Source organism: Haemaphysalis longicornis, unplaced genomic scaffold (assembly GCF_048455015.1).
Source record: "Haemaphysalis longicornis isolate Haplotype H1 unplaced genomic scaffold, Haemaphysalis longicornis Haplotype H1 scaffold_3, whole genome shotgun sequence".
In the NCBI taxonomy this organism is placed as follows: domain Eukaryota; kingdom Metazoa; phylum Arthropoda; class Arachnida; order Ixodida; family Ixodidae; genus Haemaphysalis; species Haemaphysalis longicornis.
In genome coordinates, this window is record NW_027526335.1 from 219344253 (window position 1) to 219363032 (window position 18780).

Below are 18780 nucleotides of genomic sequence, written 5' to 3' on the forward strand. Positions count from 1 at the left end.
TGACGCACCAGCATTCCTAGAGTTAAACCAGAAAGCGGTAGGCCGTTTCGCTTCAAGCGCGCAGACATAAACAATTAAAGGGGCCCTGAAAGGCATTTTGAGCACACTAAATGAACTAGCGCAATCGCTGGATTGGGTCGCCAACGTCACCTGTGCCAAGTATTACTCTTTTACGTGCAGCGGAAAGCTCACACTTTTGTTGCAAAGTTTGTCGCTTTTTTCTCACTCTTTCCTTCGTGTTTTTGGACGCCGCCATCTTCACATGTCTACATCATCGATTCCCAGATGTTCGTCATGAGCTAGACATCCTGCTATTGGGCGGCTTTTTCACGCACTTCCGGCAAAGAGATTAGTCGTCTGCTCAGCGTCGGCTCGCCGGCTGATCTGCCAGCGGAGTGCCGGAGTGCTTTGACATTTTACGACAAACGAAACAAGTGTAAACAAACGCTTAACCGTTTGTATTGAATGCAACACGGCCATAACACGACGTGGATTTTATCTTACGTGAGTACGTACCATAAAGAAAGTCCCGTGGCACTTCTTTGGTGCAATCGCAGAGAACGCCCTGAGCCGAATGACCGGGTTTGACGCGTACATTTTATTCAACTTCAAAACAATCCAGAGATGCGTTTCGAACGAACGCAACGTCACAACATGCGTTGCAAGTCTGAACCGCGATTGACAGACGATGAGTTGCCTCCTCCTGCCCGTCGTAAATTCGGCACTCACCTCACACCCGGTTTGCGGGGACGAGCAGCAAGTCACAACTCTGGCGCGCAAGCGAGAAGGCTTTTAGCCAGGCACACTGCACATACCCCATGCGAGGTTGAGTGGTACGTCGTTCGAGAAAGATAATCCAGACCATGGGAAGCACTATCCACCCGCAGAAGTACAATGTCGCATTTCATCGCGAAACGAACGCGTCCACAACACACAGGAGGCGATGCACACACACACACACAGCTTCGGTCGCTGCATTGGCTTAGCTGCAAGCTTCGTTCGGACAATCAGCGGTGCTACGACGATACAGAGCTGCGTGAGGACGACGTGCTAACCACTTCACGTATTTAAAAACACAGGGGCAAAGAACTAGGTTCATCGGAAGCAAAAAATCTTTCCTCCATTATAGTGCCTGAAATATACTGGCTAGTGTGCCGAGGGCGGGCTCCAGGCGGGCGCCGGGAGCGATGTACGCGGCCGTCTGCCGCTTGGGGCGCTGCCGTGCGGGAGTGTGCGCCTTCATCCGGTCCGAGCAGATCGCGCGGTTACCTCCGAGCTGCGTAGCAGACGGCAGCGGCAGAACTTTCCATTCCCGCTTGCGACGAAAGCGAGCGAAAGCGACGGGAATTCTGTCGCGCAACCAAAATTTGTCCCGACCATTCGACAAAAACGATCGTCGCGCGACAAAGCGACGGAATTCCTGCCGCTCTCACTCGCTTTCGTCGCAAATGCGAACGGGCCTTTATGCGCAATCTCCGCCCCACATAAAACAAGCTCTTGCTTGTCGCCTGAGCATACGGTTGATATCTGACTACGTTACACTGTGCTTGCCAGTGTATTTAAACGATGTCACTAGGTTTGAAACGTACGCGCTCGGCGTGCAGCTTTGTAAACGCAAGCGGTTTCACATACGCACGCTATTTTGCTGCTAATAGAGTTTTAGTACAGCGTTTGTGGCCTTTGCATACTCTAAACGCTAAATTTTTGCGTCCCGCTACGTGACACCGCGATGGGAGTTTTATCTCTAGAGCGTCTCATCAGTTTTGCGTAGCGACACACTAATGCATACGGCGCCATCTGTCAAATGTTTTCCGAAATGTCTCGCCGGCTGATCTGCTAGCGGAGTGCCGGAGTGTTTGTACATTTTACGACTATCCAAACAAGTGCAAACAAACGCTTTCCCGTCAGTGTTGAATGCAACACATGGGTGCAGCTTGCCAGAACACGGGTTCTCGCTGATCGAGTGCGGCGTTGGTTTGCTCTGCGCCTTCCCGTTCATCGCCGCTGATAAAGCGATCCGATCCGGCGCGTTTTGTGCACGGGTTCTGTGTCGGTTGAAAATGTCTTTTTTCACATGCCGCCGGTAGTAGGAATTACAACCACCGCAAAATAACACCCGGCACCAGCGGGGCCACATCTGAGACCGCGCTTTTTGGATAAACAGTGCGCGTTGCACCAAAGGGAACGAGCGCACGATTCTCCCCACGCGGCTGCGAGTTCGCCGCCGATACCAACTGCAGCTACGTGCACCGCGAAAGGGCAAGGCCAGGCCGCACACATGCGGCCAGGTCATTCGTTCGCTTTTCCAGCCTGTGTCCATCGTGTCCACAGAGATGAAAAAGCCGAAAGAGCTGGCCCGTAGCAGACGGCAGTCTGTGGGAGCGCAATAGCGGAAGTACGTCACCGCTGAGGAGCGGAGCATCATGGGAGGGGAGGCCAACAGCGAAGAAACAGTTGAAAGGAGGAGGAAATACGGCGCGACGATAATTCGCGGTTTTTTATTTACGATTTCTCAGCTAATACTCATCGCTTTAACAAAATTCTTGCAGGAGGAGATTGCTAATACATTGCTTTATTTGGTTACATGTACATCCATGCATCGGCGGAAGGCATTTCAGGACCCCTTTAACGACGCATAGCATGGCGACAGCGGTGGACATCGTTTTAAGTTGGACAAGCTGGGAGAAAAATGTGTTACGAAAAGAAGCTGAGAGAAATGGATCCACGTAAGTAGAGAGCGATATTTCGTTGGCACTTGCACATGAAAAGCGTGATGACGCAGTGCATTATGACGACTACAATTATCATGATGAAATAACGATGAAATATATAAAAAACAGCAAAGAATCAAAGACAACCAAGGTAAGTTATAAGAAGCAGTGCAGATAAAATGTATACAGGCTGGAAACTGTAATTAAAAATGTCGATATGTCTGGGCAGTATAGATAGGTCGGGCATCAGCTTTAATGTCAGCGCTTTGATTTCATAGGTAAGAGCAGGTTGCTTGACAAAAAAGGGCTTTGACAAGAAGTATACGCAGAATGATTTGTCATGTCCGGTCAGCCGAAAGGAAACAAGCGATTCGGCACATTGTGTTAGATTCACTACTAGATGCTGCAAATTCGCCACAACTATTATATGAAATAGCGGTTTATTCAATTAAAAGCGGTCTAGCACGGGTTGTTTGAGCGGGTCCTCCCCCGAACGAACTGGCGAACGTGCATAAACCCTATTGCGATCACCATGAACTGGCCCATGAATTCCAGGTTACAAGAACTTGCCCAGTTATTGAGTCTACTGAGAACGACCAGCATTTATTTGTTTATTTTCTCTTACCCTCCCTCCCCATTCCTTTCCCCCATCGTGACCAGTGGTCATCCCTTTCTATTAAAGGTTGTCTCTCTCTCTCTCCCCTCCAGGAAGTATATACGTATAAATATAGCACAGAGACAGCAAATTTCGAAGCTGTTAAGGCGAACTAAAAGAACCTTAGAATGGTGGTGGAACAACAGCAGAGAAAGCAATACAGTCTCGGATTCCTGCGACATTGCGTTACAAGTTAGGTCCAGCGCGGCATTTCCGGTGTGATGCAAAGCAATAATTAAACGTGTTTGTAGGTAGCGCCCTAACCTATCAAAAAGACCTATACAAAAAAAAAAACCAGAGCACCTTTAAGTACAAAAATATAGCGCACAATTCAGCTAACAGAACATTTATTTACAAGAAATGGCGGGTCTTTCAAAAAAAATGAAAGCCGTTCCATTCAATGGGAAAGCTTTCAGAAGTGGAGAGCAGTGATTCGCCAGAATGGTCTGTAGCGCCGTTGTCCGCTCACTGGTACAACTCAAAGCAATTCAAATTTCCCGCCTTCGCAGTGCTCGCACTGCCCCTGCCTGAAACAGCGCCAGCGGAAGTTCTGTTCTTCGTGTGTTTGCTTTTTCTCCCGCAAATGCCGGCGTTGCTATGCAACTTTTTTTCGCTTACTATCGTAAAAACCAACCCAACGAGCGTTCCTAACTGAATGAACGCGGGCGCTGCCGGTTAATTACATCTATTTTGCCTCAAATGTGCCGGCAGTTTCCTTCGCGATAAATAACAGGGAGATGTATGACAACGGCCAGAGGTTCACGAGTTTTGAACGCTTATGACTATTAAAGGGGTCCTGAAATACCTTCCGCCGATGCATGGATGTACATGTAACCAAATAAATCAATGTATTAGAAATCTTCTCCTGCAAGAATTTTGTTAAAGCGAGGAGTATTAAGGCCCAACCACATGCACGCGTAAAACCGACGCACTCGTGCAACGACGTAAACCGGCGTAAGCGCGTAAGGAGCTGGCGTACTCCGGCGTACGCGGAATGCATTGCTACGCGCTTGTTACGCCCCAGTTAGACCCCGCCAGACATCGACGCAAACTTTAGGGCGCACGGTGTTGACGTAGACCTCTGGCGGTGATGTTATCTGGCATAACAAGACAGCAAATTCATAAATAAGCTAACTTTACTATAATTATGCGATAAAACGAAGTAATTTGTAAAATACGGAGAGCAAACAACCGGACAAAACAAGCGAAGCAACGAGTAACTATGGGAGCAAGGAAATGTACGCCAAATGTAGCGCAGGGTTTTGTGCCTGGCAAGTATACATGCTAATCCTCAACGTTTTTTAGTGTCCCAAAATCTGTTTTAGCTGATTCTGTAATAAATATGCGTACTTTTGTAAGAATAGGCAATATTTGTTTTATTTGAGTTAAAATGTAGTTGAACTGGTCGCCACAAAGCTGAATCCTGGGTAGTCGAGCCACACTGCGCGACGCATTGGTTTACGCGCGCGTTGCGGCGATATGTGCTTTCTCGCCCTCCCCGACGTCGTCGGTCGGCGTAAAGGCAGCGACGTATGTCGCCTCAGGCGTACGTCCTTGAGCGAGTACGTCTGTTTTACGCGTGCATGTGGTTGGGCCGTTGCCTGAGAAATCGTACATCAAAAACCGCGCATTATCGTCGCGCCGCATCTCCTCCTCCTTTCAACTTTTTCTCCGCTGCTGACGGGGCTGATGGCGCACGAGCCTTCCCTCCCATGATGCTGCGCCACTCATCGGTGACGTACTTCCGCTATTGCGCTCCTCAGACTGCCGTCTGCTACGGGCACGTTCTTTTGGCTTTTTAATCTTTTTGACACCATCGATCCCGCACTCCGCTCTAGGCTGGAAAAACGAACGAGAGACCTGGCCGCATGTGTGCGGCCTGGCCCTGCCCTTTCGCGGTGTACGTTGCTGCAGTTGCTATCGGCGGCGAACTTGCAGCTGCACGGGGAGGATGTGCGCTCGTTCCCTTTGATGCACCACGCACTGTTTATACAAAAAGCGCCGTCTCAGATGTGGTCCCGCTGGTGCCCGGTTTTATTTTTCGGCGGTAGTAATTCCTACCGGCGGCATGTGAAAAGACATTTTAAACCGATACAGAACCCGTGCACAAACCGTGCCAGTTCGGATCGCTTTATCAGTGGCGATGAACGGGAAGAAGCAGAGCAAACCAGCGCCGCACTCAAACAGCGTGCCCCCTTGTTCTGACATGCTGCTCCCATTTCTTGTGAACGGTTGTATAGCGAGTTTTAGAATAACCTACGCAGCCGTACGCAAACAGTTAGTGACTGCTATTTTTGCATCGTTCGCACTACGCATGCGACGTACGTTAAGACGCTTCTGCGTTCAGTGGACGGAACAATAGCGGACGCTATTTCAGCAAAATAGCGTGCGTACGTGAGGCCGCTTGCGTTTCAAACATGGCGGCGAGTAGCGTGACAACCATCCACGGTTGCGCTCTTCTGTGGACAGTAATTTGCTTCCGATGAACCAAGTTCTTTGCCCCTGTGTTTTTAAATACGTCGAATTGTTAGCACATCGCCCTCACGCAGATCTGTATCGTCGTAACATCGCAGAGTGTCCGAACGAAGCTTGCAGCTAAGCCAAGCCAGCGACCGAAGCTTTGCGTGTGTGTGCATCGCCTCCTGTATTTTTACAATGCCAAACGCCACAGCCCGGACCGGCCAACCATGCCCTCTTCTTCTATTCTGGCCACTCTACCCCAATCGGTAGCCTTCGCAGCGCGTCAGTCGTGTGACCAGTTCAGCTTGGGGCAACGCGTGGTGGAGAACGGCAACGTTGGCAAAACATGCTCCGCCGCGGCTCTGAGCTTTGTAGCGCTGGCGCGAGCGCCATTTCTTCGACAATCTCGAACAACGGTTGCCTTGGCAACAAGGCGCAATCCGCTCTCGAAGTCAGCTCGGGCCCCACCTCGCGACAGGTGGGCACTGCAGGCGTACCACTCACTCCCATTGGGAAGTGCGCGATACGTTTGGCATGTCTGTTGTGGATGCGTTTGTTTCGCGATGAAATGCGACGTTTTGCTTCTGCGGGTGGATAGTGCTTCCCATGGTCTGGATTGACTTTCTCAAGCGACATACGACGCAACCTCGCATGGGGAATATGCATGGGGGCGTGGTTGAAAGCCTCCTCGGCTTGTGCGCCAGTGTGGTGACTTGCTGTTCGTCCACACAAACCGCGCGCTGGGTGAGTGCCGAATTTGCGACGTTCAAAAGGAGGAAACTGATCGTCTTTCAATCGCGGTTTAGACTTGCAACGCAGGATGTGACGCTGTGTTCGTTCGAAACGTATCTCTGGATTGTTTTGAAGTTGAATAAAATATATGCGTTTTACCCGGACATTCGGCTCAGCGCTTTCTCTGCGATTGCACGAAAGAAGTGCCACGGGGCTTCAACGCTTTCTTTAGGGAAGGTACTCAGGTAAGAGAATATCCATGTCGTCTTATGGCCGTGTTGCATTCAATACGAACGGTTAAGCGTTTGTTTATACTTGTTTGGATAGTCGTAAAATGTCCAAGCACTCCGACACTCCGCTGGCAGATCAGCCGGCGAGCCAACGCTGAGCAGACGACAAATCTCTTTGCCGGAACTGCGTGAAAAGCCGCCCAATAGCGGGATATCTACCTCATGACGCACACCTGGGAATCGATGACGTGGACATGTAAAGATGGCGGCGTCTAAAAACACGCAGGGAAGGGGGAGAAAAGGGCGACAAACTTTGCAACAAAAGTGTGAGCTTTCCGCTGCGCGTAAAAGAGTAATACTTGGCACAGATGATGTTGACGACCCATGGCAATCTAACAATTGCGCTAGTTCATTTAGTGTGCTCAAAACGCCTTTTAGGGCCCCTTTAACTTGCTTGGCTTTCGAAGCCTCTGGGTTACGCCACGACTACAGCCGCTGCGACGGAACACCGTGTGGCTCTACTTGCGTCCAGCGAGCCAGCTACTACGACAAGGCTAGCATCTAAAGTCCTGTGCACTTAAAACAAAAAACAATGGACGTCTCCCTGTATGTAAACACCGTGACGTCACAAAGCGCACGTGCGCGACGGGTGGCGCCTGCTGGCGGCCGCGAAATTCGGCGGCGGTTGGCAGAACGCGCCAGCGCCGACGGCCGGGTCTGGCCGCACGGCGCCCGAAAGGAACGATGTGCCGTTGGTTCGAACTGCCGCTAGCCGCCTACATTACAGGTGGGGGGTCTAGCTATCCTAGATGCGGCCGTCACACCTTCATGTAGCTTCCTGCACCTACAACCTCCGCAACATTTTCGTATACCGTACGGTCAACTGACGAGTGACGCTTTCGGATAATCAGTCCGCTACAGAACAGCCTAAACGAGTCGTTAGAAAGGTGGGTGCTGTTGCGACGCGTTTCAACAATTTTTTAATGCTTATGTTCGAACGCATACCACAGAAACCTCATTCATTGCTGTTTTTGAGGTTCGCTTAAGCTGAGCACGGTGCCTCAAGCATTGTGTACGTGTTCTTGGGCTCTTTGCGTCGCCTGGAGACAGTGGCGTACGCACGAGTTCGCGCCGACGGGAAAAAAGGAAAAGTAAAGCATGAAAGGATTAGAAGTAAAATAAGCAGCAGAGAAACACAAATATCAGGCGCAAAAAACCAAAAATCATTCGAATAAAAATATCGCGACGATGTTGTGCTCCACGTAAGCGATCGATTGTTTTGTTATCTTTTTCCCATTCAAATCGCGAAACGGTCCATCGTTATTGTTAGAATAACATAGTAGCCAAATATGGTTAGTACGTATATCTTGCGAAAGTGGCACTAAAATATTTATCGGTAGTAGTTAACGTTAGTGCCCTTACCCATACAAAAATTTTGTATGGTCGGATATAGAAAATCCTTTTTACGGTCGGCTTTAGCTATTTGGCCCGATTATCTTTAGCCATTTCTACAGGCTGTCTTTAGAATTTTTTATCGAAATTTCTACGGGTGTCTTTAGCCTTCTCTATGGTCCTATGAACAGTCACCCACAGAATTCTTTAGCTTTTTTTATGGTTTGCTAAAGACATTTTTATGGTATGTTGTATATCCTTCTTTAGACAATGTGCTATAGCCCCTTCAACTAGGTCCTGCATACGGTTTCTTTAGACGTCTAAAGGTTTTTCTATGGCTTTCTATTGACATCTTTTTCACCTACGCCAGAATTTTCTTTAGCTAGGAAGCTATAGCCAACCATAGCATTTTCTAAAGAAGCCTGTAGACTACTGCTGACTTCTCGATGGCTTATCCTATCGACACGTTTAGCCTAAATGCTATAGCCCCACCTATTGGTACCTGTATCACTTACGCAACGATTTTCTTTAGCCGCGAAGCTATAGCCAGCCATAGCATTTTCTAAAGAAGCCTGTAGACTACTGATGTCTTCTCTATGGCTTGTCCTATAAACACCTTTAGCCTGAATGCTATAGCCCCACCTATTGGTACCCGTATCACTTATGCCACGATTTTCTTTAGCTTGGAAGCTTTAGCCAACCATAGCATTTTCTAAAGAAGCCTGTAGACTACTGCTGATCTCTCAATGGTTTATCCTATGGACAACTTTAGCCTAAATGCTGTAGCTCCACGTATAGGTTTTAATTTCAAGTGCTTTAGCTGCCTACAGTGTTTTGCACAGTTTTGTAAAGACACCTTCGCGACCACTCTTACGCCGCCTTTCAGCTGCCTTAGTCTTTTGTATGGTTTTCAAAATACAACCTCATGATTTCTCCTGCAGTGCTCTTAAGCAGCACGTATGCCACACCTGCCTAAAACATTTCTTCTGGTTTCCTATGTCCCCTCTGAACTTAGGGACAGCTGGAGACTTCTCAAAAGCTTATCCCACCACAACTGTTTTCTTTAGAGTAAAATGTGTGTCCAGCTTTCGTTGCTTTTTTTTTCTGCCCAAATGGTGACATAACAAAATATCAGTTCACTAGAGGCAGTTCTTTTGGGATATTTTTTTTGGTTGTTACTGATATTTCATTGTCTCCTCCCCAGCTGCCTAGGCTAAACTGTGTAGTATGCTTTTTGCCATGCCTTGCTTCTCGGCTGTTTTAACTAACCATAGGCCTAAAATCTGATTAACACACCTACCCTGAAAATGCGTGGCCTTCATGCAATAGCCATGCACAGCTCCATATGCACAAGTGATCTGTAACTGCCATCACATCTCTAAAGGCTTCTCAAAGCATGGTATTCCTTAAAAAGTGCACCTAACGCATATTTCACCATTGAGAACTCTGCTGCATTGCACTACAGGGTATAACTAAGGAGTAGCCTACTGTTCCTTTAGAAAAGGAGTACAGTTGACCATTCCAAGCAAGACAGATCTTAAACAAAAGCAAGAGCTACTGTTTATTGATGCTCAATTTAGCAAGGGTTTTCTTTTTTCACTTTACTTGTCCATGGGAGGAGCCGCCTTCTTGTTCAACATTGATGACAGGGACACTTTACTTGTCCATGGGAGGAGCCGCCTTCTCCTTGTTCAACATGGATGACAGGGACGCCCGCACTGGTCCCTCTTTCAGCAAGCCAATCTTCTTGCATGTGTACTCTGAAAAATAAAACAAGACCAATCACAAATATTTGCCTGTACATCATGGGCTGAGCTAAGTTAAAACTAAAAAAATATTTCTCCGAGTTAAGATCCCGTAATTTGTTTTGGGGTCTAAGAAATGTAGGCACATTTGTGCAATAAACCTGGAAATCCCTGATAATGAGAGGTGAATCACTTTTGAAACCAATCATTCTAACTTTTACAGCTTTTATTTAATTTCTTCAAATGGCTAATCGTGGTAAAGGAGGTGCAAGAGGCAACTGACCGGTACAAATTACAACAGGCCAAGCCTACGCAGAACTGTTCATGCCAGCCTTTTTAAATTAGTGCTCCATTAGGTGCCTCTGATGTGTTGCCATGAAAAATTTGCCTTGAGACCAGATCAACTCAAATGCAACATCTGATCATGATCGTTCAGAGCAATCTGCTTGCGTAGCATGGCCACGTGGCAGCAGAGAACAACAATAGACCAAAAAATTGGCAGCATTTCCGCTTCCTTGAAAGATGAGTCTCCACCACCGTAACAATTCTCTTCTTTATGCCCTACTACTAATCATGCTCTTTCCCTTCCCTCTTGCTCCTCTCCCGAAAACGGAGGGGTTTTACTCAATTCAAGTAAGTTGTTACCCATTCACACCGCTCGCTTGCCATTTGTGGAGAGTGCCTGCCTATTGCTGTATCTAGTTTTTTTCTGCTTGGAGTAGCTCAACCAAGTTTTTGTTTTAATGTTTGTTTTTGTCTCACCTCTCCGACACTAGTTTTAATGCATCGTTTGTTTATTTGCAGTCATCAAAACCAATTCAATTTGTACTCAACTCTGGTCTTCTAGCATGATTACACGCTTATGTTTGGGCTCAAATATGCCCGAGGTTTCCTTTGCACCAAGTACTTCGGCATGTGTAGGTTTATTTGAAATGGTTTTTCCTCTACATACAATGTCTTTTTCAAGCACTGATTTTTTCTCAACTGTTTTTAGCCGGGCAGCAGAATTGTTGACACACACAGACAGGCAGACAGACCAAAATTTTTGCATTCCGATAGTCCAAGAAAGACTCATCTTTAAAACTAAGATACCAAAATCTCACTGCAATGAGTCGTTGCCGCAGTACATGCGTGTTAGGTAAATAAATGTCACCACCTAGTGCCAAAGCTACATGCAATCCACTTTGCTGCTTCAAGACAGAAAAAAAAGGCAGCGTATTGAGCATGGCAGGACACAAAAGCGCACAGAGACGTCTGGACCCCAGAAGTGCATCGGATGGTGTGGTGATGTGCTTTGCTACCCACTAGCGCACCCCGGTTAATTTTGATGCCAGGTGTCCTTGCAGCAACTTCTTACTAATGTTCTTACACACCAACCTGCATTTGTTTAAACAAACAAAAGTGCAAATTTTTACAACAAAAAATTCACTGCCATCCTCAATAGCATTGTGGAAGCTTTACACGAGCCACTTTCAAGCGAAAATGAATGCTCCAAATACAGTTTCAACTAATTAATATCTACTGACACCCCGCTTCCTCGCAATTTCGGATTCATGTGGGTACCTGAACAATGCACTGATAGGATCTCATATATCTTGAATCAATTTGGTTGTTTAACTCTTTCGCTACCGCAGAAAATTGACCAATTTTGGGGGGTCCAAGAAAACATTTTTTTTCTGCTAAAAAATTATTTAGGCACTAATTGCAGGAGCACAAAATGCAGATTATTTAACGGCCTTTCCAATAACACCAGTTTTTTAAAGGTTTTCATATATCGTAGTTGTGAAAAAAAATATCAAAATCAAAAGTTTTGTCAAGTTGTCGAAAAAAATGATAAAAAAGGAGTTGTGTATATCAAACCACCTGTAGTAGAAAAAATTAGAATATACATTTTGCAGGGAAACATTTCAAAAACACACCCTAAAAAAATGTCGACTTGCGCGGAACAGTTTTTCAGATATAAAAAAAATGTTAGCATGCACGGTGCTCGTGTGATGCGGTGAAGCCCAACCTCTAATTCAAACTGTGCAATTTTGGGTGGTTCTTTGGAATAAATCTGGCGGTTTGACGTTATGAGAGGCACCAATTTGCCCCCACATAACGTAAAAACATCTTGTCAATGGCTGACTTTGCATTTACAGCGAGCACAATATTTGGAACAAGCACGCGATGCAGAAAAAAACATGCATGAAGTTGAAAACGGAACGCCGTGGCTGATGTTTGTTGTCGTTCACGGTCAGTTATCTCTCAAAACATAAAGCTGAGCTTCATTATCATCTTCTTACTCGCAATTGTAGCCTTGCTCGCAAAAATGAGGTACGATGAGCTAGAATCGTCCCCTGCGATCTTTGGCCGAGTAGCAGTCACGCGCTAAAAAAGATCAGCACAACGAGCCTCCTCTGCTGCAGCGCCACCTAACATTTTTCAAATGAAACAGTACAAAAACTTATCAGAGACTCCGACCGAATAGACAGTTCAACTAAGCAGCAACATTAGACACCCGGATATACCCTCGCATGAAAACGAAACTGGAAGGCGAACAGCTGGCAGTGTAAGGCCGGTTTCAAGCGCTGTCCTCGGCGGAACAGATATCTGGCGACTGGGTGTGACCTTTTGACTTGCATCTGAAGTTCTTATCGCAGAAATCGGGTTAGGGTGGGGGGAAATGAGGAGCGGCGTGCTTTGTTCGAGGATCAGTCGCGGACGCTTCAGGCGCCATGGCAGTTAGCCTTGAAGTTGGGTAACTGCGTAGTTGCGCTAAATATGAATTTCGCGATGCAGAAACGAAACCGAAACTGTTGTAAACTGTTTGGGAATGGTCCTGGGGTAAGTAGAACTACCAGAGTACTTAGGACAACTTGCGCAAAGGCAATAAAATTGCCTAAAATCATAAAGTAGCTTTGCAACCAGGCACTGCTTGACATTTTCAGCCGATTTCTGGGATTATTACTTTCAGAGCGGGAACCTGACGATTGAAAATCGTTCGCTAGTTCCCCATTCACGCCCTGATAGCAAAAAACAAGCGCTGGTGCAGAGTAATTACGAGTTGCACGCATTATTCGTTGGTAGCCTTGAGGCGCGATGACCACGCCCCTTTTCCACAACCAGGTGATTCAAAAGCGTGTCAAAAATCACGTTTCCGTTGCAAAAATGAAAACAAAACTGATTTTGAAAGGCCATTTTCTGATATAACTCCGAACAGCTTTACTTGTTCGAGAAACGCCTGGAACGCTATGAAAAGGCGCTCCCAAAAGTATCGATCAAATTGATCGATTTTGATAGGCGCGGTAGCGAAAGAGTTTGCAATTTGTTTGTTTGCAAATTGTTTGCAATTTGTTTGCAAATTGCAAACTGCAATTGCAATTGCAAATTGTTTGCAATTTGTTTGTTTGCAGAGTTTGCAAATTTGCAATTTGTAACTGTTATTTGATTTTCCTTTTTCTTGTTATTGGCCACTATTACGCAACTATGCCCACTCTAAAATAAAATGTGCTATACTGCTGCCTCACATGGCATCCAAATGCACTTCTGACATTCAGGCTCGTACGTACAAGTTAGCATATAGCTTGTTTTCATGGCATGGCAGAGCCTAGGCACCACTCACCAAAAGGTAGAACTTCACCTATGTGCACTAACTGGAATCACAGCTAACAAACACAAAGTACACGTGCCCACATGAGAACCACACAAAGCAAGCTCACAGCCGAGCAAGCAGGCGCATGCTGACTTGATTCTCTTCAGATTGACTTGCCCGAGATACACCAAAGAAAACGAACGCAAACCAAAGACGCAAAAATTAATGACTGGATGAGGCCATAAGGAGTGCAGTATTAGTGGAGGGAGGAAACCAGTACTGGTTTTTCCTACTCCACAGAGAATTTCCAGTTTCATGCAAGCTGTTGTATCCATCAGCACATGTGTTCCCATGCAAACTTTAAAAGCTTTCATGACCAGTGGGGCAGGAGTGCGCTGGTCAGCCGTAAAAAGCAGGTCGAATGGTTGGGCCCCTACTGCACCAATTCCAAAAGTTGTTTAATGGAAAGACATTATACAAGCTTCTCAAGGCCTTGATAATTACAGTGAAGATGGAAACCAATTGTAGCTCCTGACTTAAGTACACCAAGTAGATGCACTTCTTTACTAACCCAATGTGAAAACAGTATATACTCACTGACGACGGCGTTGACCCTGGTTGGGTCCAGCTGCGGTTTGGCCGCCTTTTCTCTATGGGCATTGGACTGTTTGCCCGTTATAGAGGTGCCGGCCAGCTCTCCTGGCTCGAAGAGTTGCCGAAGCAGTTCTCGCGCATACATAGTCGGGCTCTTCGAATGGCTGATCTGCAACATCTTCAGGAGCGAGTTCCGGACAAAAAAGCCCCCAATGTCCGTGTCGCCTTCAGGTTCCTGCAAATAAAATAAATTTAGTTATGTCACAAATAATATTTGGCTTAAAATTACATATTCCTGACATGAAACTTATTTAAAAATTTGATAATACTTCGTGAGGATTACACTTATGCATACCTGCCAGGTTTTCCGGGATAGCATTAGGGAGAACTGACCGGGGTGGAGCGGGGGTAGTAGCAACAACAGAATGGGTAATTTTACACGCATTTTTGTGTTTACTTACAACATAGCAGGAAATGAACCATTTCTTTAAACTACCAACAGGTTATATACAATCTTCACCCATGTGACACTTCGCCAAAACAACGTCGCCAAGGGTTGTGTCAGACATGGATGCCCGGACCTGGGGGCGATTTTTCTTTACTACGCTGAACTGCCTTTCGCATTCAATGTTGCTGTGTGGTATTGACAGGATTCCAAGCATTACTGCTGAGATATGGCCAAACTTCAGGGGTCCGTCTGCACATTTGATGTGGGAAATGGTGTTCCACTGGACATCAGCTTGCTCCTCTTAACCTCCAGAAAGCCACACAGACAAAATCATCTCAAACTATTTGTACCACATCCAGAAGTTATTTCAAGGGCTAAAGTTCACTCATGAGGTACAATTGAATGGAATCATAGATGTGAGGTGTGCACCTGCGGTGAAAGCCATGAGCACGTATGCTAAGCGTTTCAACCTAGGTATGAACACAGAATTTAAAATTACAATTTGGTGTGCTGAAAGCTGGTCAAGCACAGTATAGTAATAACTGTCTGTGTGGCTTCCTCGTCAAGTCGTGTCTCTCAGGCCCACGTGGCCCGCCTGTCATCTTTTGGGTTCCCTCAGGAACTGGTGGCGTCTGTCGCTTAAAGCCTTACCAAGGCAGTTAAGACCGGTAGCAGTACCGCAAGTACACCAGCTGATGCAGGCGTGCCCAGCTGTCAGCGAGAAGAACGAGCAAGATTGCTCAAAAAAGCATGCCACCAGGTTCATCCCGAGCAAAGAAGTCATCGTTAAGAGCATTCCTTTGTGGCAAATGCTACGAGATCAGACGGGACAGCGCATAAATGACTAAGGGAGCTTCCAGCAGCAGTGGCGTCACTTTGCAGTGGGAGCCCACTTGGCAAGCGATGTGTACACGCCGCAGCATTTGATGCCACTCGTGTTTAAGAAGGCATGCATGACCAAGCTAACAAAAATCTGTAAGGCTTTTCACAGGAAGGCAGGCATATGTGTGAGCGTGCCATCTATTAGCCTCGTCCTGATAATGCTACCACCATGCGTTACATGTCGTGAATGTCCTGTGTGCATCTTTCCTCGTCCATGCCTCATTTCTGCTGGTGATATGTATTCAACTCCAGAAACTGGCCAAGAACATAGCCGCCTAGAGCCAAATCTGTAAGGCATCCGACATGTCATCACAATGCAGGGGTTCAGTCCCCACTCTGGATGAGGGTTTTTCTCCACTTTCTTTCCTGACATAGTTTTAAAATTTGCTAACTCCACTAACCTTAATGCATAAAAGAAAGTCAACCTGTTCCCTTGTATTGTAGATGGCCTTGATCGCATATGCTTACAACAGAAGTGACAGAACTTGATGCTATGCAGCAAACCAAAAGCAATCAAATAGTGAATTTCACTCTTCAATCTGGAGGGGCAGCTAAATTCCATCAAAACTAACAGAATTCAGTACAGAGCAAGTAAATCCAAATAAACCAGCAGCAGGCGACTGATTACAGCCAAACATGGACCACCTGCAGTGGGATGAGCTGCTTTGGAAAGACCAGTACAGCAAATAACCTGCCGCCAAAAAATACACCTCTAGATTGCCAAGTGGAATTTCCCATGAAAAGCGTATAACTGGCAGCTGTTTTTCACAATGCCCGTAACCCTTGTATGGTACACGAGTATGCTGGTAAGGAGCACATGGGACCACCACCTGGGGTTCAAGATGCATAAATAGCTCCTATAAATGTTGGACATTTGATTTGAAATATCTAAACACATGCTCCCTGAGATCAAAAAAATTATTAAAATTTAGCTTAATGCTTTTTCCTTATTTCCCCTTCATTAGGCAGTGCTAACCCCAACTGCAAGTATTCAAACACTTCCCACTCATCAAACCCACTCGCACAACAAATTCTGTTTGCAGCCATAACGTTTTGTTGCTGTAGCTCTAAAACTGACAACACAACTACACCCCATTCATCCAGCTCAGTAGCATGTGGAGCATCAGCATCATGACATGCAAGTTTGGAAACAAGCATTGGCTCTCAAAATTTACAGCAAAACAGGTGTTTTGAGAAAAATAAACAGCGAAAATTTAACGAAGACATGAGGCAAAGAAAGGAGAACACAACTTGCATCTCTGGTAGATTTATGCCGAGGCTTTTTTTTTCATATTAGAATGTACCAACTGGCCGAGCAAGCTATACTACTAGAGGTGTTTTGCTTTCCATGTTAGTTCATTGGCCATCAGATGGCTATCATGAGTAAAATTTATGTAATGTGCCTAAATTTAAAGTAGAAACACCATAGTTATGCAAGCCATAGACTGAACCATATGTAATCTATATTGGTCATACCCAGATACACTAAATGACATGTACAAATCTGCATGCATCCCCTATTATATAACATGACTGCTAGTCTAAGAACATTAAATAGCTTTAAAAAGTTTTGGCTGTAGTTTTATTTTCTTGGCCACACCTTCAGGACAGATGGACCTATGTGAAGTGTTTACTTTGATGAATTTTAGTTGTCAAGGCAGCTTTCTGACGGCTTTCTTAATAGCATAGCTTAAAATTCAGAGGGTTTCAAGAGCGGTAGTTACACTTTGGCTAAAAGGGGCACCATAGTTTTCTGAAAAGGCAACATGTGCTCAGGACTAATCCTCATCACATGGGGATTTTTAAAACTCGGTAACGTGAGTACGTTAGTTTGAAGTACATACCTTTGCCTGGCTGTTGGTAGTGGAGGCAACGGACCTTGCCTCCATTTCCGCACACACCACTCGCAGGTCTCTTACGGCACTTGCGAGGTCTAGAAAACAAGATCAATAAATTACCTTTCAAGCTATAAAATGGGTTCTTATAAAAAAACATGTACAGTCATTAAAAAAATTAAAAGCAAAAACAAAAATAGGAACTAGAATGCACTAATGGGACATAGTGGTTCTTCAGGAATAAATAGTTGTGACCGATTGATTGTGGTGTTTAATGTGCTGAAGCTACATTTGGCCTATGAGGAATGCTGCAGTAGAGGGCTCCAGAACAATTTTGACCTCTAGGGCAGTGGTTCTCAAATGGGGGCACTTCAGGGGTCTGCAAAGCCTCCCTCATAACTCCTCCCCCCCCCCTTCTTTCCTTGATTTTGCCAGCACTTGATTGCAATGAAAAAAGGTTTCGCCACATTACATGCACATTTAGTTGCTTCACGTAGCACATATTCTAACATCTGCTTTCTGCACAACACGCCAGCTATGAGAAGAAAAAACAGACGCAGAGAAGGCAGCTAACAGGTGTTTAAAAAGGCTTTTAGATTCAACAGCAAATTGTTTAACACTATGATGCGCATCATCAATAATGCCACGCAGACAAGGCGGGTGGATAAGTGTGTAGGTGACGCAAGCAGCAAATGCAAATAGTTATTATAACACCGATCAACTTATGTTCTGTCTTGGGGTCACCCATCACTTTTGCAAGGCCAAAAGGGGTCCCTGGGGCAGTCATGGCTGAGAACCAATTCTCTAGCGGATCTTTAACAAAGTCTAAGTATAGACACACAAATATTTTCACTTTTTGCCTCCATCAGAAAAGCAGCCACTACAGCAGGAATTGAACTCGTGTCCTTGAGCTCAAATGGTTGTGCCATCAGAGTTTATTTCAAATGTTATCACCCTACATTATAGTAATTGAGTCATGCATTAACTGGATCTTCACAGAAAGAAATGAAACAATTGTGCACTTGTGTTCATACAGCAAATTCGACGAGACCATGAAACTTTGTTCATATTATCAGAAGTTCGTCTTAAGCTGATGTTTTGTACTGTGCATGCCACAAGCAATCAGAAGGGCTACTCACTTTAACCATGAAATTTGTTATAACGAAGTTTGTCTTAATGGGAGTTGACAGACATAATTTCGGTATTATATACCATTTTCGAATGACTATGCTCAATGTAATGCTGTTTGCCAACTTCACTTTTTTCAGAATCGCTGCTGTTAAAAAGAACAGCAGCGATTCTAAAGAAAGTCAAAAAGCGTTCTCCGCCATTTCTGCTTTTACTATAACAAAAGGTGGTTTAGCGTATTTATCAGAGCACCAATATGGGCTAGTTGGTCACAGAAATTGTTAAACATAATTACTGCACACACAACAGAATGGGGCTGGAGGAGCCCGCAGGTGAAGAGCTCGGCAACAACTAATCTTTTCCTGCAGATGAAATAGCACCACTAGCGTCACTA

The 18780-nt window shown here is 45.6% G+C and overlaps 1 protein-coding gene across 1 annotated transcript; it reads right to left on the minus strand.

Annotated features, from left to right (window-relative positions):
- Positions 1–9836: 9836 nt before the first annotated feature.
- On the minus strand, positions 9837–17312 carry LOC144175715 (uncharacterized). Its single transcript, XM_077704752.1, has 3 exons — positions 17268–17312; positions 14097–14328; positions 9837–9940 (listed from the first exon to the last, which is right to left on the minus strand). The coding sequence occupies exons 1-3, from the start codon at positions 17310–17312 to the stop codon at positions 9837–9839; spliced, it is 381 nt and encodes a 126-aa protein (XP_077560878.1).
- Between the last annotated feature and the right edge of the window lie 1468 nt (positions 17313–18780).